This window comes from Pan paniscus, chromosome 3 (assembly GCF_029289425.2).
Source record: "Pan paniscus chromosome 3, NHGRI_mPanPan1-v2.0_pri, whole genome shotgun sequence".
Lineage (NCBI taxonomy): Eukaryota > Metazoa > Chordata > Mammalia > Primates > Hominidae > Pan > Pan paniscus.
In genome coordinates this window covers 164,969,566-164,995,911 of record NC_073252.2, presented here as the reverse complement: position 1 = coordinate 164,995,911, position 26,346 = coordinate 164,969,566, and the positions used below count along the sequence as shown (strand labels likewise).

Here is a 26,346-nt window from a genome sequence, read left to right as displayed (position 1 = left end):
GTCTACTCACCCACCTTGACTTACAAGGCTCCTGACTACTCTTCCAATATCTTACCGCCCACCTAATCCTCTTCCCTTATTATTCTCTGCTGTGTTTTGCTCTCAGCAAGCTTTCAATGAATCCCCACTGAGGTGATAACTGATAACCAAGGTGTTAACTGAAGTGTGAATTCTCCTAGGATTATTTAAACCTTGAAAGCAGGCTGTTTGAGGACCAAAATATTGATATATAGAGAAACTGACAGAAACCTTTCCCTGTGATTAATAACATCACAACATCACACCTACTAGACTTTGACTGTCACTACCAACATGCCCACTTATCCTAGACAATGGCAATGGCTTGGAAAGAGAAGCTTAAGGAGCTGTAGGAGCAGTCAGGGTGACTGGACCACACCAGGCCAACACAAATACACAGTAGACAGGCTCACTCTGCCTCTTTTGACTTTAGAATTTTAAACTTGCAATTTGCTAGTAAATCCTACTCTATCTTCAGATCTGTAGTTTAAAACCCTATCAAAGGCATTTCTCCCAAGATGAATTCAACTGTCATTGTTTGTTTTTCAACAAATTTCACAACTTGGAGACGTCCCTGTGGAGCTGCAGTATGGGAAGCTGCCAGTGAAAGCTAGATGTGAAAACATGCTATGAACATTGGAGAGTCAGCCACAAAATAGACGTATTTGGGGGGGGGGAAATGCGGTAAAAACATAAATATATGTGCTTCCATAAATCTAAAGGTGACCATGTTGGCCTTAGATGGTGCCAGTTATTGAGCTAAAATGTATAGCAGATGCTGAAGGGGATGAGTGTTAGAGCATTATTCCTCATCAAGTATTTTGTAGCTAATAACAACTATCTTTTTAAAAGGTAAGTTACAAAGGTTAGAAGGTCATTTTTACTTTTAAAATTACTGACTCCTGCCAAGTATCAGTTTCTTGTAAGAAACAATTTCTGTGCTTTCCCTATTAGACTTAAATTTAGAAATAATGAGGTTTTAAAACATGATGAGATATTCTTATTAATAATAAAGTATCTCTTCAAATTTTGAGGTAGAGAGCTAACGATGAGAGTGTGGGAGGTCAAAGGACCAGGGGTCAGGAAAAGGTGATAGCGGAGAATGGACCACCTACTATTGTCTTAATAAATTTACTAAACAAGAATTTAAATATGTAAACTACATGGTAATAACCCTCAGTGAATAGGCAAAAATAAATATCTTTGAAGAATTAGCACACATCTATATTCTTAAAGTTTTCTGACATTTGTTCGTGTCAATCAGGGCTCCCATGAATTGCAGTAGTATGTTCCGTGTTTTTCTCCACTAATTTCATTCATTGCTGTAGAAACGGGGGGAATTGAGAAAAACATCTTTTTCTGAGTTAAAAATAGTAATAGAAATTTCTTTCCTATATAAATATTACACATATATTTCCTACCATACATATTATACATTTATTTTGAAATATTACATTAAAAAAGGAAATTAACATTAAACATTGAGTTTGGTCGTTATGTTAATACAGATTGCAAAATGTTAGACGAGATTGATATGGAAAATGTGTACTGCTGCTATTCGAATAGCTTCTGAAGTTTTGGAGGCTACAAGAAATTTTCAAAGGTCGTAGCTTTGGGAGATGTAGTTTTGGCTGAAATCTCTAATAATTCAAATAGAGATTCATAATGTTATTGCAGTCTATTGGCTTGCAGACATTTCTTGATTTATGTGTAATATTCACTTCACCTAAATTCTCTAAATATGAGAGAGTCTCTGTATCAGATTTTCTCTACAAGGGGCTAATTACTGATTTCCTTCCAGTTTATTTAGAATATGTAGAAACGACAAGGAAAGCCAAATATTTTGTCATAAATAGAAGTTTGGAATATAAAATTGGTGTTCGGGCTTCAAAACTCTCTTCTTATTTTGCAGGAGGGAGATAGTAGGCTTTTAAAGTTTCAGATTCAGGTTCTACGTTCTAAAATGAAGTTGCCAGGGAGTTTTTATAAAGGGAAAAATGCAGCTACAGTATGTGGGAGATATAGGTGTTCTCAAACGCCCTACCTCGTTATGCTTCTCTCTCTCAAAACAAACAAACAAAAAACACACACACACACACACACACACAAAAAGAAGGAAAAGAAAAAAGGAAACTGCAACCTTTAACATGAAACTTTGCTGTCGGTAGTAATCCAGAAGCTCACAGCAAACTTTAAATTTTCTGAAATTAAACAGATCTCCCAAGACCTTGTGGATAGATGGCTTTTCTTTAGGGAGGAGCTGAGTTCAGGAGCTTTACAGGGTAGGAAGTCCAGGTATTCTTATTTATTGATGCATAAAGTTTTCCTCAGATCTTGTTTCTCACGTCTGCCTGACAACCCTGGAAATTGTGGAGCAGAGGCAACTGCGAGAGATAGTACACTTTGTGTTAAATCCAGGAGCAGAGAATGAGCTGGCTGTCTCGCGAACATGAGAACCTCTTCTGGAGGGGAGAGGTTACAAAGCAGATAAGGATTCCTAGGCTAGGAGCTACCTCGTCCTCTGGCTCCAGCCAAGCGTCCTATCCGGAGCCAACTGCAGCTGGGATCCAGCGAGAGGAAGGTGGGATAGGAGGAGGTGGAAGAGGAAAAAAACGGAGGTCGGGGAGGGAGGGGGAACGGAGGGGAGTAAGCTGGAGATCCGCGCGCGAAGGGAGGGAGGAGATGGGGGGAGCGCGCCGGGCGCAGGGAGCTGAGTGGACGGCTCGAGACGGCGGCGCGTGCAGCAGCTCCAGAAAGCAGCGAGTTGGCAGAGCAGGGCTGCATTTCCAGCAGGAGCTGCGAGCACAGTGCTGGCTCACAACAAGGTGATGTGCCAGGAAGCGGTTTTGTGCCCGCTCGGGCTGCTGCGGCTGGGGCTTGCTTCCTTATACCCACCTCTCCTCCCCTGGGTCTGCGTGTGTGTGAGTGCCCGGCTTTTGGGGGTAAAGCCTGCGGGGAGGGGACACGCTTGCCTCTGCTTGTCTCCTCCTCCCTCTACCCTCGTCGTTGCTAATGCATGTTTTCCAGGGTCGCCCCTGGCTTCGTACCCCTTATTTGACACTGACATGCCCCCCCACCCCCCGTTGTGTCTCCTCTCCCAGATGCTCAAGGTGTCAGCCGTACTGTGTGTGTGTGCAGCCGCTTGGTGCAGTCAGTCTCTCGCAGCTGCCGCGGCGGTGGCTGCAGCCGGGGGGCGGTCGGACGGCGGTAATTTTCTGGATGATAAACAATGGCTCACCACAATCTCTCAGTATGACAAGGAAGTCGGACAGTGGAACAAATTCCGAGACGTAAGTTCCGCGCACCCCCATCCCCGGGCACACGCGCGCGCTGCTCCGAGGCGGGGGCCGCGGCCGCCGGGTGTGGGTGGGGAGTGGGCTCCGTTTTCTGAGGAGAGGGGTTTAGGGAAACGCGGCGGCGCAGGGCTGCTGGGGAAGTTCACAGTTGCGCTGCCCCCTCCCAGCTGGTTCAAGGGCTTGCTTCTTGGATGCACAGGAGTTCAGGTCTCACCAGGTTCCCACTCTTCCTCCCCCACCCTGCTCTCCCCTGTGCCCCCTCCCGGCCCACAAAGGTTACAAAGTGCTGGCTCTACCCTCTCAACTTTTGAATGGTGTTTCTGGCACTGGTAAACACAGCAGATGTGCCTTTGCGATGTATCGCTACTAAAGTAACTAGGATCGATCCCGTCACTAATGGTCCATTAAGGAATTTGAGGGAGGAGGTAGGAAGATGTAAGATTTATAAATGCCCGCTCTCCAAGGGTGGGAGGATGTTTGGCGGCACCAGTAAGGACTCGTTGAACGCTCCCGCTTACATAAAATTGTCGATCGGATTTGTGCTTCGACATGACTTTAATCCAGAACATCTTTGCAATGCATTTGATTACATTTTATTCCAAAATGAATCACTGCCTTGAACTCTGCGGGAAGAGGTTGCGAGGGCGGGAGGATTGCAGGTGACAGCGATAAAAGAGTTAAACCGTAGACTCCCCTGGGGAGTTTTCAAAAGGGTTATTAAGAGGGAGCCAGGTTTCCACACTTGAAGCTAGTGGCCATGGCTCGCCAGTCATTTTTATTTTCCTCACCTGATCTGAATGGAGCCCAGTAAGAGCTGCTCACGTACAGAGCGCAGTACAACTGGAAGCCTTGAACTTGGTTGTCCCAGTGAGGAGGCCGCCCTGATGGCTGAATACCGCCCCCAGCCCACCCTTTAAAACGCGGAAGGCCTGAACTGGAGCGAGAGTGATTCCCAGACACATTGCCAATCCTTACCGTGACATTTGAGAGAATTTCTCGTGGAGTCCATCTGCAGTGCACTACGTGGAGATGAGTTAACTTCTTTCATTAGCTCCGACTCAGTCACCATTTGGGAAAATAAACGGGAGCCTAGGCTAGCTTTCATCCTGCCTCCTCTAACCCATTCTCTCAGCCTCTCCATGAAGTAGCTGACAAGCCAAATCTAGCAGAGGGATTCTTGAAGAAACACAAATTTTTACTTTAAAATTAGGTTTAGCCATTTGATTGAGAATATTTAATGGAGAACTTTGCCTACATACTTCATGAACAAAGCTTAAGCATCATTTTATTGCTAAATAAATGCCCTTATAAAAGAATACCCGTTGCATATTTGTTTTAAGTTTACACCAATATTGAGTACAAGCAAAAAGGATAGCGAGTGAGATATTCCTAAACCTAAAGAAAATTTGTTTATCATGCCCTCATTTGGCAAAAACAAAAACGAAAAAAATTGAACACTTCATCAGTATTTGAACAGTGTTTGACATTATGACATTTCATTATTTAATGGCTGCTTTAAAATCTTCTAGAAATGAATTTTTGAAAGACCTCTCAACAATGGGATATATTTAGTAGATAATACTGGTTGCATGCTGTTTTCTATTTGTGTTGGGGTTTTTTTGATAAAATCAACTACACAAGATTCTTCGCTGAGAGAATTGTAAGAGTATTACTATCTTCAATGAGAGCAGAGATAAAAGCTTTCTTCTCTAAAATGTATTTTAAATTTTGAATAACTTGGTATTCTCTTATTTTATTCAAATTACTTTATTGAATTATTGAGGGACTTGGACAGTTTGTGAATGTGTTTGACTTAAACTATTGAGACAAGCTGAGTTGCCTACTATAGAGCTAAATATGCTAGAATTTATGGAGTCAATTTCTATAGAGACAGAGATTTTATTGCTATATCATTCTCAGTTATTCTTCTAGGATCTCAAGGAAAAAGTCCATCAAAATTGTACATAAATTTTAAAAAGGATTTACTGATACATTTTATGCAAATATCTGTTTCGAAGTATATGCAACACCTAAAAATAAATACTGATTTATTTGAAAAATTTTCATCAGGTTTTAGTATTACCATTTTAGTAAAACAGTTATGTTTTTGCAAAGATGACTTCCGGAGGGAATGGAGCAGATAAATGCCATCATTTTTTACCCTTGAACCACCTGTTGCTTATTATTAACATGATAAAAGGTATGCTGACAGTGTGGTTTCTCAAATAATAATTCAGAATGCATAATATATAATCCTTATCTAGACCATCCACCCCACTGCTATTTATGCATATTCTTTCCCTTTTGGGGAATCATTAGCTTAATAATCTTTTCTGTAGCTCTCAGGATGTTATTTTTCAGTTGGTTTTCAGCTGGAAGCACATGGCGATAAGGCATTACTTGAAATACTACTATACTGCATGAATCTGCCTTTAAATGTTCTGCATGAGCATTCATATCTCAAATAATGATTTATGTACTCACTTTATATGAGGGCAAAGAAATGGAATTCTGAACCTCTTATCTGAGAAACAATTTAAATGAAGTACTTTTGTGCTTTTTTCCCATAAAATATAATTAATTTTATTTATAAAAAAGCCTTGGAAAGCATCAGCATAATTATTGCTTGGATTAATCCTTATGATTATTTTTTCTTCCAAAGTGACTGTTTTACATAATCAGCACTGTTTAATAAGTGACTCCTTAATGAAAGTTTGAACTATTCCTTCTTTTGAAATACATTTTAAAACTATCTTAAATAATATTTAAAAGTACAATTTAGCATTATATTTTAATTGAATAATTTAAAAAATAAATGTTAGTCTTTATATATTTGTAATATAAATATGTAAATATAGTTGATTTACAATAAAGCTTTAGGAACAAAGAGCATGGATAGAGTTACGAGAGAGTAGGTGAGCATAAGAACTACTGCCGTTGAGGCTCATTTTCTTGATTTCCTCAATATAAATGCTAGAGAAGCAATGAAAGCAAAGACAAGCTTACAGTGAATAGGTATTAACACAGGAGAAATAAGCTTGCAATGAGTAGGTATTAACAGAGGAGAAACCTCAAGTATTTTTGACTGCTCTATGCTAGCAATGTCTGTTGAATAAAGTTTGTTACCTTTGTTGTCCTTTTGAAGGACGCTTGGAGTGTATGATGCTTAATGTTATAGACATAAAGAGCTTTCACTGTTTTGAAAATTATTAATTTATTTGGTTATTAGTATAAAAATTCTGATAAAGATTTTAATATCTATGTTTTAGGAAAGCATACAAATTTCACTTAATCTAAAGATGCAGAAAAGTCAACACATTTAAACATAAGTACAGTAGATAGAACCAGCATGCTTTACTTAGGTTATAATTATGTGATTTTGAAATAAAATAAAATAAAAACTCCCTCAACAGTGGTATATATTCAGTAGATATACTGGTTACATGCTGGTTTTTTTTTGGTGGGGGGCTCTGTTGACTAGTGATAAAATTAAGTACACAAGATTCCTCAGTGGGAAAATTGTGGGGTACCATTACTTTCTCCCAGAGCAGGAGTAAAGGATTCATTCATCCCATTCTTGTGAATATATTAGAAAAACTGGAAATCAGCATCGTTATGAGGAAACTGAATTATTAGCTCAAGTGGTTTATGTATTGCATATTTCAAATATTTATATTTTATAGTTTAATTAAACCATACCCTTTATCATGTAATAAATGAGTATGGAATTTGGAACCAATGAATTAATTAGTAATGCATGGTATAATAACATTATCAAAATTATCTATTATTGATTTCACTGAAATACATAAATTAATTAGGAATGACAAAAAAAGATAAAATATGAGAAGCCCTCAAATATTATATTTTGGAATCAATATAATAAAAACTTAGAAAAAAGAGGAATGATGGCCATGCTAATTTTTAAGTAACTCATATAATAAAAACAGGATTGTACCCTTTAATGGAAATTCAAATAGTTCTAGATTAAATTAAATTTGTTTTTCAATAAAAATACCTGGGGCTCATTCTGAACTTTTTGTTTTAAGGAATGGTGACCACTAGTGTTATAGAAACCATAATCAACTTCAGTTTACATTTATTCCTTAAGTGATGTTTAATATCCTTTGGGTATATTTAACGTAATAATAAAGTTCTACAGTTTAAGTTTACAGATTTAACCTTAATGTAAGCTAAAGAACATGTAGAATATTGAGAAAACGTAAAATACAGGTTGACATGTCTCAGAGGCACTCAAATTATAAGTTGACTTTTAAAAAATACCTGATTTGCGGGTGTTGAATAGTAAGCAGAACATTCTTAATTTGTTTTTTCTTTTTATTTGCCTTTTTCATCTAAGGTGAGGTTCTTAAGTGCACAGATTATTTAAGAGATAATGGATGATGGTGTGGGATAGTTCCCGGCACTTAGTGGGCTACAGAGGGGTAAAGATTCTCGAGGGTCTATCAACTTCTACTGTTGTTAGAAAGTAAACACAACAATTTGTTTCTATGTCTACTCCAAATAAAGTATTCTATGGCTCTACAGGCCATTAAAATTCAAACAATGAGAATCTTTAAGGAATGCTCTCTCAGTACTTTGTTTAGGTTTATGATGTGCCCTGATTATATTTCTTGAGTTACAGGCATACTCTTAGCATTGAGGGATCCTCCTTTCTGGCAACAAAGTTGTGCTATTATACTTTTCAACAATATGTATCAAAAATAAAATTAAAGATTTATTCGTAATTTGGATATATTTAATAAAGTGAACTACTGTTCTCTCTGTTTAAGAATGCTTTCTCAATAATGGATGTCCAATTCTTATGAAAATGTACATTTTCAGGGTTTCTCACTATGAAACAACATTTGTAACTGTGGTAATAATTACCTATATTTCACTGTAGTTGAGAACATAGGCATTTCTTGGGAATTCTTCACAGTTAATTGAGTGCATTATCATGAGTGTTTTTCTCTCTTTCTTTTGCTTTTTTGGTGATTACAGGCACTGGGTTTAGTTCTTAAAAGCTTGTGAATATAGTGTATATATTTGCAGATCAGAACTGGTGAAGACTGTAGCATGCAGTAGTATTTTTATTGGACTATTATTCATATTGTTTAAATCATGGGGAGATTTAATGGAGAGAGGCAATTGACCTCTTAAGAGAAGCAATAGGCAATCTTTGATGATTCTGGGACCAGTGAGTAACTACAGCAGCAAAGGGCTAGGCTCTGGCAGCATCCTGACTCTTGTTTTTGTCATCAGGATCCTAGTTAAGCCGTGATCACAGTACAAACTCCACACTCCTATTTTTTAAACCTGCTACTACAACCACTATCCTGCTTGCCAGTCAGGATTTAAGTTTGGTTTTGTCATCAGGTATCACATGATGAAGGAAGGCAGGTCAGAGAATGTCCACTGATCTGCTTGTTTCTGAAGGGAATCTTAGCTAGAGCTGGTATCACATTATCAGATTCTGTCAGGAGGTATGAATTGATTACAAAACTTTACTCGATTTTCTATGTGTTCATCCTAACAGAAATTAAAGAGAAGCAAGCAATACTTTTAACCCTCTAGCTTTCATAACTCCCAGTCAATGACTAGAAAAGTGTAACTAAGTGTAAAAGTATAAGTAAGAGAAAAAATTACTCTATGTATGTTGTATATGTTTATATGTATTTATGTGTGTAGATTCATGCTTAAATGTATATCTACATATGTGTGTTATGTGTATATGTCAAGTTGACAACAGATTAATCTGAAAACAGAGGCAATTATATATTGTGCTATAGGTTTTTTGTATGCACCAGACATGTGTATAGTTATTACACATAACATGTTGAGTAGAAAGCCAACATCCATCTACCCACCCCCAAAATGTTAAGACATGTTAGGTTTCTTTATTTATTTTTTTTTCTTTTCCTGGTTAGGTTTTCTGCATCTTATAACTTGAGATGATTTCATTTACTGTTACATGTGTGGACACAGTGTGCTTTTCTGTTTCTTACAGCTAGTCAGCTTGCTTGGGATTATATATTTAAACTTTTTAGCTAGATATACAAAAGGAACATCGTGTACTGCTATAGAGCATTTATGTTGCTACTCTGACAGTAAGACTTTGGGGTTGGATGCTTTTAGATCTTATGATTGTGACTCAGAGTGACATTTTATGTTCTTACACAACTTTAGTTTCATGATCTGGGTCATAATTTTATTTCATTTTATGTACTTATTTTTAAAGGCTGATCTTTGACTTCTGTAAATACTATCCAAGTCCTGTAAGCTCCTGGAGTATTTATATGTCTTTTTTCATTTATGAAAATCATTTCATCTTTTCTATTCTTTCTACCTCTTCTAGTTTACAGATTTGGACACCCCATTAGACTGTGAACTCCCTACAGCTACAGATCGTAGTCTCCCTTCCTCTCCACGATCCTACAACTCGCCTAGTATTACCACAATAATTGTCTCTGAGTTATCACTAGAAAATACTTACCAAATGAGGTGACATTATATTCAATATACATTGCCAACTGAAAAATCCTTACCTAAAGGTTTTTTAGAGCTGTGTTGTCTTTTACTGGCCAGTTCAATTTCTGGCCACCTCAAGCCCAGTTTTGTAATTTAAATAAAATTTCAATTTTTATAAAATATAAAGTTATAAGTATTGAACCACTTTAGTCCTATAAGCTCCAAAACGTGCCAAAATAGAAATGCCGTGTCCAAGCTGTCGTGTCCAGTTTTAGAATGGTCAACAGCAGATGACAATGACAGGCATCATGGTGCTCCCTCGGCCAATTGGTTCAATTCCTTTTTCCATAGTTCCTCTTCAACAACATAATTGTGTTGCTCTAACATCTTTAAATATTTTTGCTGCCTAATAGGTAATATCAAGCACTAGCATCTTCCCTTTCTTCTTCAACTACTGAACTTCAATTAATGGTTGTATAGGTAAATCCAGATACTTTACTGACAGTTCAGATTTATTTCTTTCTCTTCCACCTCACTTACAACTGCCAATGCGTTGGTTAGAGAGAGGTTAAGTTCCTGCAGAAAGGAGACCCTGAATCAGAGTACCCGAGTAACGATAGAATTCTCTTTTGCAAGCATGAGACCATCAAGAAACGGGTGTCCAGGCCTGGGCTTTCAGGGTTACTCCCTCAAGCAAGCTTCTCTATTAATGGCCATTTCCTATCTAACAGGAGGCGTTTAAGAGAAAATCTAGGACAATCACCTTGTCCCAGAATTCACCTGAAAGTCATCACACATTACTTCTACTTGTATCCCACAGGCCTGAACTTAGTTACATGTCAACACCCAGCTACAAGGGATACTGGGAAATTTAATCTTTAATGGGAATGATCAGCACTAAAAGCAAGCGATACTCAATACTCGGAGAAAATGTTGGTAACTATGGTATCTGGTTATGCTCTTTCAATCATCTAAATATCTCTTGAAAATATTCTCAGTCTCCACCCCCGTGTCCTCTGATGGGAATGTTTTTTATCATTGCCTGTCAGTTGTTTGCCTCCCTAATCAATCTTTCTTCCAAATTCCATATTATCCCAGTATCCTCTTAGCCATGATGGACATGCTTGAGTAGTGCTTGCTGGGCCAAAACTATGACACCTAGTACCTCCTGTTCTAGATGTAGGAGTTTAGTAGTAAGTAGTAGAGTGCTAATTTCTAAAAGGAAATTTCGAAGGTCAAAACCAAAGCAGAGTGTCCAAAAAGCTACCATGTTAAGGAGAGCCTGAATCTACTTACCAATGCTGTTTTCCTTTAGTGAAATCATTTAGCATGACTTCTGTGAAATCTTTTTGAGCTGTAGAGCTTTGGTCATAGGAATGGAATTCCCTGTGTTAAGGCATTAATGGTGATTGGTGGGCAAGAATCAGAATTTACTTCTCACATCTCTTAGTCAAAGAACAGGATATTTTCTTGCTGTTACTGGTGTATTTCCTCTGATGCAGAAAAAGGAAAGTACCACTAATAACATTTTGCTGAAATAATACTAGAAGTGACACCCTTTCCAGGTTCATGCAGCTCTTAGGCTTGAAAGCAAAGAAAACAATCTTTTTGGTTCTAGTATCTCTGGGACAGTTAGGAAATAAAAACTGCAGCAAATCAGATTTGCCAGAATTCCCATACAGGCTTTACTCTTTAGATTTTTTTTTTTCTTAACATGGGAGATTACTGGCCATTAGAATGCCTGAACTTCTTAACTGAATCATAAACAGAGATGATGAATTGCACTGTCTATCAGGTTTTGTTTTTTGGAGAGATCCTTGAGTTTTTCCATCTTCATACTTGCTACAGAAAAACGTTCCTATTTATTTATCATTTTTCATATATATTCATGGCATGATTATATTACAAGGGATGATTATATAATTTTGCTTAATATGTTACACATAATTAAATTAATAATAGTAATAATATAGTATACAAATATGTAAGGTAAAAGGGTAGGTAAAAAGTCTTCATAAAGTTATTTTTCCCTTGCAGTCATGTCATTTCTCCCAAAGGATTGATGCTTTCCCTAATATTCTTCCACCAGAAGTTATCTGGCCTTCAATTTTCTGCTCACAAGCTGTTTCCTTTATCGAGGAAATAATGGTCTGAATCAGAAATGTTGTCTCCCACCTCCGAATATATATTGCAAATTTTTCTATTTATAAATTAAGAATAATGGCCTAATAAAAATTTTTATTCCCTCATTCAGAAATAGCACCATTATATTTCATTAGTTCATTTATTGGTTTTAAAAGCATCATGTTGAATAAATAATAATAATCTTAATCTGTGTGAGGTAGATTCTTCCTGTTTTTATATGTGGCTTGTATATTTTGGAAACTTTTAAGCCATATTATCACTCTTGTTGTAAAACAGAGATAATTAAATTCAGTATTCTGTTTTCATAACTGTTTGATTAGAAAAGTTATTGATTATTTAAATTATGTTATTTCAATATAGAAAAGAAAGTTTTGGACGGGTGTGGTGGCTCATGCCTGTAATCCCAGCACTTTGGGAGGCCGAGGTGGGCAGATCTTGAGGTCAGCAGATCGAGACCATCCTGGCCAACATGGTGAAATCCCATCTCTCCTAAATACACAAAAATTAGCTGACTGTGGTGGCACGTGCCTGTAATCCCAGCTACTCGGGAGGCTGAGGCAAGAGAATTGCTTGAACCAGGGAGTCAGAGGTTGTAGTGAGCTGAGATCATGTGCCTGCACTCCAGCCTGGCAATAGAGCAAGACTCAGTCTTAAAAAAAAAAAAAAAAAAACTTTAAGTATCTTTTTATTGCATTTATCTGTATTATATATATTTTTTGTTAAGTTTGAACATTTGGTAGCTTGGTTTACTGTTGATTAGGAAATTAATTAGGAAAAAACTTACATTTGATATACATGGCTATTTTAAACAATCAAATAACGAGTGGTATATACAAAAATTGCTTCTTTTTCCACAGCATTCTCTTAAGCTTTTTTATGTGGATTTAGAATGAACTATATGTTAATGTTTCTATTTTCAGATTGTTATAGCATTTCATCAGTAAAATATCCCACATCTTTATCTACATTTTTGAATATGCAAGGACAAATAAACTCTATTTTAACTTTTCCATACTAGTTTTTCATCGATTCCTCTTTTTGTCTTATTTTATTCTCTGAAAATTCCAGCTAACTATGGTAATTAAATTTAAACACAATGTCTTTAATAGTGCACTAAACATGTATATAGTAAGCAAGATGACAAAGATAATAAAAATGAAAAAATATGTGTTAGAAAACTATGATGTCAGAATTTATAAATACAACTTTATTAGGTATTTGATGGAAATAATTTTAAAATCTTTTAATTTAATTAATGGCTGTTTTCTAACCAAATTACTTTTAAAAATAAGTTAAATCCACAAATAGTCTGTATTTTATATGTGAATAGGGTACTCAAAATTTGACTCACTATGGCTGTAGAGAATGATGATGGTAAAAATGCACTCACCCAAAATATCAAATGAGGTAAGTACTAAAAATTTTATAAAAATATGACAGACTCTTCCTTGTCTAGAAATTGATAATAATATAATAATAACAAGCACTTTAATACAGCATATCACATGCAAGGAGTATTATAAGTTCACTTTTAATTTAATTTTTTAGGAATAAGGACTGGCTATATTGCCCAAGCTGGTCTCGAACTTCTAGGCTCAAGTGATCTTCCTACCTTGGCCTCCCCAAGTGCTGGTATTACAGGCATGATTCACTGTGCCTGACTAGTTTTTAAAAATGTATTAATTAGTAATATCCCCATATGGAATGTGCAACTGTTAATCCATTGTGCAGCTGAGAAAACTCAGGGCCAAGATCACACAGCTAGTATCAGTCAGGGCTCTCTCCAGTAGTAGAATTTTGGCTCCAAAGACTTTGTCCTTAAACACAGAAGAGTAATGCTTCTTCATCTGTTAATGCTGTTTTGGGTCTGTGTTATATGCTAGGCACTTTAAATATATTATCCCACTTTAATATATATATCTCTCTCTATATATAATATAATATCTCCCTCTATAAATATATATTTATATATAAACATAATATACATAAGCATATATAAATATATATGCTTATATATGAATATTCATATTTACAAATGAATATATAAATACATATTTATAAATGAATATATACATATATTTATAAATGAATATAAAATATATATTATATTATATATTCACATATAAAATATACATTATTCATATATAAAATATAATATATATTCATATATAAAATATATATTCATATATAAAATATAATACATATTCATATAAAATATGTATTATATATATTATATGTTTACATATTTATATATTCATATATAAACATAATATCTATGTTTATATATTTATATATTCATATATAAATATATATCTATGTTTATATATTTATATATTCATATATAAATATATATGTTTATATATAAATATATAATATATGTGTATATATTATATATTCACATATGAATATATAACATATGTGTATATATTATATATTCACATATGAATATATAACATATGTGTATATATTATATATTCACATATGAATATATAACATATGTGTATATATTATATATACACATATGAATATATAACATATGTGTATATATTATATATTCACATATGAATATATAACATATGTGTATATATTATATATTCACATATGAATATATAACATATGTGTATATATTATATATTCACATATGAATATATAACATATGTGTATATATTATATATTCACATATGAATATATAATTTATACACATATGTTATATATTCATATATGAATATATATAATATATATATTCATATACATATATGTTATATATAATATATATATTCATATACATATATGTTATATATTCATATATGAATATATAACATACGTGTTATATATTATATATTCATATATGAATATATAATATATATGTTTATATAATATATTCATATATGAATATATGTTTATATATAAATATATATAACTTTTAATTGTAAAAAGCACTACATAAAATTTACTATAGCCATTTTTAAGTGTATAATTCAGTAGTGTCAAGTATATTCACATTGTTTTGCAACCAATCTCCAGAACTTTTTCATTGCAGAACTGAAACTTTATACTCATTTAACCACATCCCATTTCGCCCTTCCTCCAGCCCCTGGTAACAACCATTCTACTTTTTGTTCCTATGAATTTGACTACTTTAGATATATAGGTGGAACAACAGTATTTGTCTATTTGTGACTGGCTTTTGTTAGCATAACATCCTCAAGTTTCATCCATGTTGTAGCATGTGACAGGGTTTCCTTTTTCTTAAAAGACTGAATAATATTCCATTGTATGTATATTTTACATTTATCCACTTATCTGTCAATAAAAAACCTTGGGTTACTTCTACCTCTTTGCTATTGTAAATAATGCTGCTATGAACATAGGTATGCAAATATTTCTTCAAGATCCGGCTTTCAGTTATTTGGATATATACTCAGAAGTGGAATTGCTGGATCATCTGATAATTTTGTTTTTAATTTTTTTAGGAACTGCCATACTGTTTTCCGTGGTGGTTACGCTGTTTTACAGTCCTACTCACAATGGATAAGTGTTCCAATTTTTTTGCACCTTTGCTAACACTTGTTAATTTACATTTTGTTGTTGTTGTTGTTAGTAGCCATCTGAATGGATGTGAGTTGATATTGTGGTTTTGATTTGCATTTCCCTAATGATTAGTAATGTTGAGCATATTTTCATATACTTGTTAGCCACTTGTACAGCATTTCTGAAGAAATGTCTGCTCAAGTCCTTTGCCCATTTTTAATTGGGTTACATGTTTTTCTTTTTGGTAAAATCTTTTAACAATCATAAAAGTAGAGATTATTAATCTTCTTTCACAAATAAAGTAACTCAGTATCAGCAAGCTTAATCAACCTGCTCAAAATCAGTGAAGTTTGAAACGACTTTCTAACTCTAAAGACCATGTTTTTTTAAAATTAACAGTTGACCACTTTAAAACAGTTACTACAGACAGCTCAAATTGCTTTTTTTGTTGTATTATATTATATTATTTATTTTTTAAGAGACAGCAATTTGCTCTGTTGCCCAGGCTTCAGTGCAGTGGTGTCATCATAGCTCACTGCAGCGGGAAATTCCTGGGCTCAAGTGATCCTCCCACTTTCGCTTTTCAAGTAGCTGGGACTACAGGCATGTACCACCAGGTGTGGCTAATTTTTTTTTTTTTTTTAACTTTTTGTAGAGACTGGGGTTTCACTTTGTTGCCTAGGCTGGTCTCAAACTCTTAGGCTCAAGCCATCCTCCCGCCTCAGCCTCCCAGAGTGTTGGCGTTACAGGTGTGGCACATTGTGCCTGGCTTGGTTTTCTATCTTTTGACATAAAGTTGGTCCTTTTAAACGGTCACATTGACTGTCTATTTTCTTACCTGCTAGACCAAGGAATTGATTAAGGTTTGCAATTTGTATTAGAATTTATTGTCCTTTATACAGAATCACCATGATCTTGCTATAATTTGATCAGTATATCTTGAAGCTGCAGTAGGAAACTTCTAGTTGCCTGTCCTTCATTAGTCTTACAAATGTCAGTAGTTTCAAATCACATACTGTTCAAATAGTAATGTTTATCCCTACAGAGGTACTATATTTGGCAACAGCATATTACTGGCATTTTTATTACTGACCTTTTCTGATATCAAAGTGCAGGTCTGAATATCTTATGTGGTCAGAAATATCTGTTAAAAGAAATACTAGGCTGGGTGGGATGGCTCATGCCTGTTAATTCCAGAACTTCCAGAGGCCAAGGTGGGAGGATGACTTGTGGCCAGGAGTTTGAGACCAGCCTGAGCAACAAAGCCAGACCTCATCTCAGCAAAAATTCAAAAAAAAAAAATTAGCTGGGTGTGGTGGCACATGCCTGTTGTCCCAGCTATTCAAGAGGCTGAGGTGGGAGGATTCCTTGATCCAGGAGGTAGAGGCTGCAGTGAGCCGTGATCACACCACTGCACTGCAGCCTGGATGGCACAGTGAGATCCTGTCTCAAAAAAAAAAAAAGTTCTTACAGTTTCTGTTGTTTGGATTAGAAGTTTAACATCTTCAGAAGCTGTTTTTTAAGTGTTACTGTGCCTAATTTTTAATTTCTACAGTTGTGCCACCACCCCCTCCTTTTCTTGGCTGAAGAGAATTTGACTTCTTCATATTATCAAATTATGTAAAATGGAAAAAGGAATTATTTTCTTTAATTAAATTCTAGGATTCACAACTTATTATCATATGTAATCAACATACATATCATTTGTAATACAACATAAGTGTAACCATTGCTGAATGGGTTCTGAGAAAACCAAGCAATCTCTGTCCTAGTAGAAAACATAGTTTTCTGTTTTCCATGTTGAATATCAAAGACAGATGTAATGTTATTGACTTAAAAAAATGAAATCCTATCATATATAAGATAGGTTGGAATATATGTAAGTTTTTAAGAATATTTTGTTGTCTACATATATTTTGAAGTCCTCTACGTCTAGAATTTCATTTAAGATATTATGAACAATAACACTGAACATGGGTTCTGTTTTGGAGATTTTAGCAAAAAAGCAAAATTAATTTGCTGCTACACTGAAGAAAATATAAATTTGAGTAAATTAAAATTCAGTGATTTCTGTAATTTATTTTTAAGTTACAGAGAACTTAATGCTAAATTTTATACTAAGTATTTATGTGAAATAAATGGTTATATGGAATATTCTGTAACGAAAATTAAAATAAATCTTTCAGTCAACTTGAAATCTTTATGTTGAGTGTTCTAGATAATTTTGTGAGTTCTTTATTCTTAGCATAAGTAAAAGCTCATTTAGCAGGAATGAGAAAGGAACCAAAAATGCCAAAACTCAATCTAATTAATTGTCTTCTGATATGTAAAACATTGCAGGACATTGTGCGCCTGAATACTGGTAAAATATTAGATATACCTCCTAAAAATGGTAATTTGATAGTCCGTTAATCACAGCTCACTTTTGCTTTTCTATTACCAAACTACTTTGTGACTTTCAAAATATTTACATAGGGTACAATAGGCAAGATACTCTGAAATACGAGCTTGCTAATTGCCTTGGTACATGGTATTAGCATCTGCTGAGAATCAGTTTTAGAATATCAAGACAATATTTATAGCCTTTCATGGCATACAGTATAGTGCGAAATTATAGACAACCTCCTAGTCTTCCAGTAAGGCTGCCTGAGGTGCCCTTGGCAACATCTGATATTCTCCTCAGATGTCCCTGAGGCAGTCAGATTCATCTAAAATGAACAATCCCTGAGGCAAAACTTTTCTAGAACATTGTATCAACAGCATTAACCTAGTATTACCTGAGACATTTTTCCTTGACATAAAATATATTTTTTTGGAGTTGAGATGTTATACACTTTATAGTTTTAAAGAACTATTGTACTTACTGAAACAGTGAATTAAAGGCACGCTCCACACTGATAACTAGGAAGTGCTAGTTTGGAAGCTGTGAAATTTGAAAGTAACACTAGGCAAAGGAGCATTTGTACATAGACCACACACTTAGTACATTATCCTTGGAATTTCTTTTTGATTAAATATGCTAACTTTCTTTGCTAATGTTATTGTCATTTAAAATTGTTTATTTCAGAATTTAAAGTTTTTTTTGTCTTTCGTTTACATATTTTTCTAGATAAAAATTTTTTAAAATGGGAAGGTTGTCTATGGAGAATGACATGTTTAATTCAGATAACAAATTAGTGGTCAAGATAGGAAAAAATATCCCACATTTGTTTTTAGGGACTAAAATATATTAAAAATTTTTAAATGTATACCATGAACCAAGTTTTGAATATGTTTGAGAAGCATAGGCAGTTTTTAGGTCAGTGAATGAGATCTGGACATCTAATTTCAGAACTGCTTTGTTTGCTTTGAGTTGCTGAAAGCTACCTGGCTTTGCTACAAGAAGTCTTATGTTTATTCTTGGAAGGAGTGCCTCTTTATTGAATATGCTGTTTGCTCTAATGTGTAGATTCTAGAGGATCTTTGGCATCACCCTCAAAGGTGACAAAAGCACCCCTGGTGCTAGTTGCTACTCTTGAACTAGGATCAGAAGTCAAGTAAAACGTCAAAACATCATCTGAGGCCAAGTTAATGTTTACTGGGGATCTCAGACACTTACTTTGCTATTAACACACGATTATTTTTTAGCTAAGGGCAGTTCCCTGACTTCTGATTGTTCAGCCTATGTGCCCCTGAATAGCTTTTAAGTGCTATTCAGAAATGTGCCATGTTAGAAACATAAGAAAGCTTGTTCTTGTAGCAGTAGTTCTTGTAAGTGGTAGGTAGTTGCATGATTTAGGAATTGTAATTAAAAAAAGTTTGTTCTTAGTTATTGGACTTTCATAACTTAATTTTCACCTTTTTATTTTTGGACTATACTGTGATGTTTCTGATTTGTGTTTGTTGTTTGCTAAAACCCTTTGGTTTGTGGGTTTAACTTTTTTTTTTTTTACTTTAATGAAACTGTATATTTAAATAACTTCCTCCTAGATGGCCTAATAAAAAATCCATAGTTTAATTTTTATAGCAATGTTGCAATATTTATATCATGTATAGCCATTTAGTATGTGAAAATATGTATTTCAGATTGAGTTTTAAGTTGGGCACATGTTATATTATCCACCACCAAGTTTCTTTCTTAAATAAATATTGGCTAACTCACCTAATAATCAAAATAAGCTGTGTAAAGGACATATTAATAGAATTTTGTATGTTATACGAATTTGCAGTAGCATATTTTTTAGGTTTTTGAAATATTTTCATATACAGTCTTCTCTCAGTATCCATGGGGAATTAGTTCCAGGACACCCCCACCAGGAGAGATACCAAAATCCATGGATCCTCAAGTCCCTTATATAACACAATGTAGTATTTGCATGTAACCTACACTCATTCTCCCATACACTTTAAATTACCTCTAGAGTACTTATAATACCTTATACAATATAAATGCTATGTAAATAGTTGCTTTACTGTATTTTTTAGGAAAAAATACCTAGAAACAACAACAAAAAAACATCTGTACATGTTCAGTAGAGAGGCAACCATCCGTTCCTTTTTTCCTCGGTATTTTCAGCCTGTGGTTGGTTGAATGCATGGACGTGAAATTCATGGATACAGAGGGTCAACTGTATTACAATTTTTAACTGAAATAACCTTGTAAATAAAATTGTCCAACTTGTTAAGGATATTCAAATTATTATTTAACAAACTTTTGTTTAATTCTTTTTAAAGTTTACATTCATTAATAAAAGGCAAATAAAGTAGCCACATAAATTTTTTTTCACAGTGTTTAACAAATTGTTTTTTGTTCTTTAACAAAGCCATTGGATAAGGCAATTTGTACATGTGTTTAGTTTGGCAATGTAGTTTATCTCTAGTCTCTGATCTTATTTATATTTATTTTAGGATTTCTCTGTACTATTGTCATTCAGTTATGAGTGTTTACTTTTGCAACATAATAAAGTGTTTCTACATGTATTAAACTGATGCTTTTCCAAAGCTAATCTTCTGGGCCAAAAATCCTTAATTATTTTGGGGCGCAGAAACTCAGAATTTGAGGATATCTATGGTCACTTTTTCAGAAAATACTTAGATATACAAAAAATTGTGTATAATATTCAGAGAATTCACAGTTCTCAGCTGTGATTATTTAAAACGTAGGTAAAAGTGAATTGTGCAATGCCATCATTTCTACAGAACACAACTCTTAAAGCTGTGCAAAAAAAATTTAAATGACCTTGCTATTACAGGAAGTTTATTATTGATGATATCTTGGACTCTTGTCTTCCTCCTCAGCGTTCCCAATCACATCACTTGCATATCCTGTCAGGGTCTTCTCTGCAGTATTTTTCAAATCCAAGACTGTTCACTCTTCTTTGGGCCAGATCCTCATTATCCATCCCTTAGGCTAGTCTTGTAGATAACCTTCATGTTTTCAGGCTTCTCCCTGCCTGCAAGCACCAGTAATACTTTTTTGATCAATTATTTTTTTTCCCAAATCATAGTTCTGATCTTGTTCTTCTGTTTAAAATCTTCTATTCATCTTTTAATTTATTACAGAACAGGATTGCATATAGCTGCAACTGTAAGTTGCCTTCCAAAAATCTGTAAACGGTATTTTTTTCGGTGGGATAAACCGCAAACTCCACATAATGGATCAGTTCATATATATGTATAGTCACATTAGAGGGAGATCATGTGATTCCTAAGTCTACTGGAGACTCTTCAAATATTGTAACATATACTTGGAGGGTGGCCGTTCATCAGAAGAAGTCTGAAGTGAGACACAGAAAAATCATTTACCCAGGCAACCTTTGCCAGTACTAAGGAAAGACAGTGGTCATTTCTAACATTACTCTAATGCTCTACAACATGTACAGGTCAAAAATTTTCCTTTCTTCAATTCCATGCTCACCCAGCAAATTTCTGATTTTAATGTAGCTCAGCCTCAGGGAGCAAATGTACCAGTCTTCCTGAAACATGTTTTCTGCTAACAGAACAAGGTTTCTGAGGCTTTAGGGCTGAAGGCCAAATCATGGATGGTGGGAAATTCATCAAGGTAATACTGCAGTGTGAGCTCTTTCACAGGCAGCCAGGATGTTCCTGATGATAGACAGGTCTTACCAGAAGATTTCTATTCAAACATCAACACCAAACAACATCCACATTTCCTATTCCCAAATCCAAAAGCTCTTCACTACCTGCCTCCAAACCATATTTGCTTTCGGATCCTTGTTTCCTCTTTCATGCATTCTTCACACAAATCAGGTATCACCTATCTTCACGCCACATTTGCTGCTCTTTCTTTTTTTGTGTCTTCCTCACAGTGAGTTTTTCATCTACAAAAGGCGGCCTTTGTCCTGTTATGTATCTCATTCTCATTTTTCATGACTTATTTTTATGTTTTCCTTTTTCCATGACCTCTTCCATGATTACTATAGTCACATGCAACCTGTCTTTTTCATGAGTCCCTGAAGCACTTTTTGAAAGGCGGTGTCAGCAGTGGAAAGAGCCGTGTTTCTTAAGAGTTCTGTACCTTGCCCTCCAGGAGTGCAGAAGGAGTAGTCATAAAACATTCAAATATGGGTAAGTGAAGCAAACTGAAACCTATTCTTTGCAGATCAGGTATAGGAGTTAGTAGTTAGTATAAATACCCCAACCCAGGTTAATATTATTAGTTGATAATACAACATTTTATCTTATTTCTTCTGTAGAAATTTTCTATTGATCCTGGCAGTTACGGAGCACATATTCATTTTTAATTTCTAGACAGTCTTTCCTAAATTTTGATTTTTGCATTTAAACTCTCATTTACTTTACAAGAACACTGTAACTTTTTACTATCATGTTTGAACTACAGTAAATATATATATAGTAAATATATATACGGTAAATATATATATGTATATTATCGAGGGTTTGCCATGGCATATGCAACATGTTTTTGCTCTTCCAAGCAGCCAACTCCTGATCTATGAAAATGTCAACAGTAGGCTGCTGGGTTTCTGCTGTAAGTCATCACATAAATTAGGTGCCCCAAGGTAAGCTTTCAAACCTAGAGAAAGGGTTCTCACTGCATCTTGTCTGAACTCAAACTTTCTAAAAATGAGAAACATTTTAGGTAAGAAGAAACACTGGTGAACTGCTATTAAGACTCAAATGATTCATTCTAAGATTCACCCTAAGATTCATTCTCTGTGTGTAAAATTACAGAAAAGTGAAATTTATAGACTTTATTTTTCCTGGAAAAGCATCTATTTTAAGATAACTTTTAAACCTGATTTTATAATAAAAATGGTAAGAACAATCACTTGGGAAAAACCAAATGATTGTTATTGAGAAGACAAATAATCTAATGTATATTAAGTAATGTGAAGTTGTAGTCATGAATTTTAAAAATGACAGTGTTTTTAGTACCCCAAACAAAATTGAAATCATAATTTCTCGCAAAACTGTTTTTTTCTATTTGCTGATAATGTTATAGTGTTATGCATTCAACTCTGGAGAATCTAAAATACTAATGAGAGACAAGTGGGTTTATAATCTATGCTATATAGTTACTTAAAAAAGATAACGACAAATATTTTTATAGGTATTTTATTCTTTAAACTACATAAAAACAGTAGTAACAACAAATACAATACTGAAACCATTACAACTGCTACCTATTGGGTGGTTTCATGATGGTATGCTTTGCTATATTCTTAAAACCTTTTCTAAATTTACATGTTGGAAGACATCCTCAACCAATATAATAAAGGTTGCATCTTTGCATCTACACTCATAAAATCAAAAGCAGAAATGAGGCTTTTGAGAACATAATTTGGTATCAAATCATGCACTCCAATTGCTTGAATATTACCATAGCATTTTATAGTACAGGATTATAATGTTTCAATTTTCATCATAATAGAAAAGAAAAATATTTAAATCAAGCAGTCTTGTGACAGTACAATAGATTAAGTCATCTGTGTGATGAAATGCCACCTTGACGTTTACAATTTTTTATGGTGACTGCTTATTGATATTGTGATCTGATATGTTATATATTTTGTGCTCTTTTGTAAAATTTCTAAAGATTCAAGATTCACCATGTGTCATCTTTTAGGATTTCATCATCAAACACTGGTAATGCAAGGTAGTTGAATGTATTTATATTGAAGCCTTGATGTTTTGACTTATAATTGGTGTTGAAATTGATCATGGAGGAAAAAGAGATTTCTGTTTCCTCCATTATATTTAAATGAATATTTCTGGTAATAGTGTTTATGTTTCAAACTCTAGCTCCATTTTATCCATAAAGTAGCAGATGATATTGGTGAAAAGACAAAATGAAAGACCACCAAAATAAAAGAAAATTTTCTTGTTAAGTATTAAAGTTTTCTCACTTATAGGGAGAGTTAATTTTATAATATCACATAACCTTTTTTATAATGTTATCATTAATGCAATTTGTGACATGAAAAAAGCAAGAATATTTAATATCATCAAATAGCAGAAAAGATTTAAAAATAGTTACAATTTTGAATAAACTGTGACCTATCTCTCTGGCATTTTGGCTCCACGTAACACAGAATTGCATCTGTTTTTGCACAAACACAGGAAGAAATTGCACATGTAAACAGTTTTATTCCATGGACAAAAATAAAACATTAAGTTGATTTTCCCTAGCAAGGAACTGAGGCCTAGAAAAGCAACTTTGCCATTTACTTTGCCATCAATGAGCATAGGCTGACACCAGGCCATCTATGCTAAACTTAAACGATTCAATCACATGCTGCCAGTGACAGTATTAACATTTCTGTAAATAAACGTCTGGAAAATGCTTAGATGTAGATTGTGCTCCAGCATCTTCACTACAGACAGGGGTAGTGGCCAAACCAAATGTTCTAAGGTAATTCTTAAAGGCACATGGACAAATGCTCTATGTTTCATTTGTTTTGTATTTTGTCATGTAGCTTGAAAAATATTCAAAAGTCACTCTAATTTTCTAAAATACCTTGACCACACTGTTTCTAATACCCTAGAGTATAATTTTCTAGTGACATTATGTAAGCAAATTGGAAAAATGTACTTTATCAATTTTGAAATGGCTCTAAATGTATTTTGAATTGAATGTGATTTCTGTTCTCTATTATGATGTAGTGGGTGGAGAAATGTGTCCCTTGGCTGTTGGTTCTCTGAATTACATTAAATAGTTTACTGAGACAGATACAACTTGTGCTATTATCAAAGCAATAGGAATAGAAAAATATGGTTTAGGTTAAAATCATCAAAATTTTCTTGAGTCCAGGTTTCTGTCTATATTCAGAGGTATAAGAGTAAATCTTTGGCTGGGTGCCATGGCTCCTGCCTGTAATCCCAGCACTTTGGGAGGCCGAGGCGGGTGGATCATGAGGTCAGGAGTTCAAGACCAGTCCTGGCCAACATGGTGAAACCCCGGCTCTACAAAAAATACAAAAAGTAGCCAGGCATGGTGCTAGGCACCTATAATCCCAGGTACTCAGGAAACTGAGGCAGGAAATTCTCTTGCAACTGGAAGGCGGAGGTTGCTGTGAGCCGAGATCACATCATTGTACTCCAGCCTGGGCAACAAGAGTGAAAGAAACTCTGTTTCAAAAAAAAAAAAGTAAATCTTTTTTAAAAAGTCAAATAAACAAAACAAAACTGTACTGAAAAATGTAAAATGAACACAACACAGAGTGTAGTGCCTTGGAGTAAAGGCACATATTAGAACAGGTTTTGTCATTTATTATGTGTTTGTTTATATTAATAACAACCCTGTATTGTAGGTATTATTGTCATTATTTTCCAGAAAGCCAGAATAAGCAGACAAACAGATAATAGTGGTCAGAGATTTGCCTAATGATGCTGGAGTCAGTATGTTTACACTGTCCATTGTATAGCAATTTGAACAATTTGGTAAATAGTAATGCAAATAGGTCTTGAAGTTTCTGTTTTATATCTGCATAGCTCAGCAAAGGAAAATTGCTTCACTAAAACAATTGATTAAAAGTATGCTTTTGTCTGTTGTTGAAATGAAAAGTACTATATTTACTATGTTCCAATATGTACATGTATTAGTCCTTTTTCATGCTGCTGATAAATACATACCCGAGACTGGGCAATTAACAAAAGAAAGAGGTTTAATGAACCTAGAGTTCCATGTGGCTGAGAGACCTCACAATCATGGCAGAAGGTGAAAGGCATGTCTCACATGGTGGCAGACAAGAGAAAAGAGTTTGTGCATGGAAACTTCCCTTTTTAAAACCATCAGATCTCATGAAACTTATACACTATCACGAGAACAGCATAGGAAAGACCTGCCCCCATGATTCAATTACCTCATAGAGGGTCCCTCCCACATCACATGGGAATTCAAGATGAGATTTAGGTGGGGACACAGCCAAACCATGTCATTCCGCCCCTGGCCCCTTCCAAATCTCTTGTCCTTACGTTTCAAAACTAATCATGCCTTCCCTGCAGTCCCCCAAAGTGTTAACTCATATCAGCATTAACTCAAAACTCTACAGTCCAAAGTCTTATCTAAGACAAGCAAGTTCCCTTCCTCCTATGAGCCTGTAAAATCAAATGCAAGTTAGTTACTTCCTAGATACAACAGGGGTACAGGGATTGGGTAAATACACGCATTCCACATGGGAGAAATTGGTCAAAACAAAGGGGCTACAGGCCGCACGCAAGTCCGAAATCCAAGGGGCAGTCAAATCTTAAAGCTCCAAAATGATCTCCTTTAACCCTATGTCTCACATCCAGGTCATGCTGATGCAACTATGTATATTAAGTACATAATATATGTTAATCATTATTTCTGTCATTATCAATTACATAATTTATAACTTAAGTTGAACTTAAAAAAATCGTTCATTGTTTAGCAATTAAACCA

At 34.7% G+C, this 26,346-nt stretch overlaps 1 protein-coding gene across 4 annotated transcripts in view; it reads left to right on the top strand.

Moving 5' to 3' along the window:
- Nucleotides 1-2,452: 2,452 nt before the first annotated feature.
- Nucleotides 2,453-26,346, top strand: part of SPOCK3 (SPARC (osteonectin), cwcv and kazal like domains proteoglycan 3) — a 496,712-nt gene continuing 472,818 nt past the window's right edge. For 2 of the 4 annotated variants that reach the window (XM_055111987.1, XM_003821795.3), the window contains exons 1-2: nucleotides 2,685-2,843; nucleotides 3,120-3,308. In XM_055111987.1, the coding sequence (XP_054967962.1) occupies nucleotides 3,120-3,308 (189 nt within the window). In that variant the 5' untranslated portion in view covers nucleotides 2,685-2,843. Of the gene's footprint in view, nucleotides 2,600-2,684; nucleotides 2,844-3,119; nucleotides 3,309-26,346 lie in introns of those variants that run through there. The other 2 variants (XM_055111986.2, XM_055111988.1) reach the window with 2 other exon arrangements.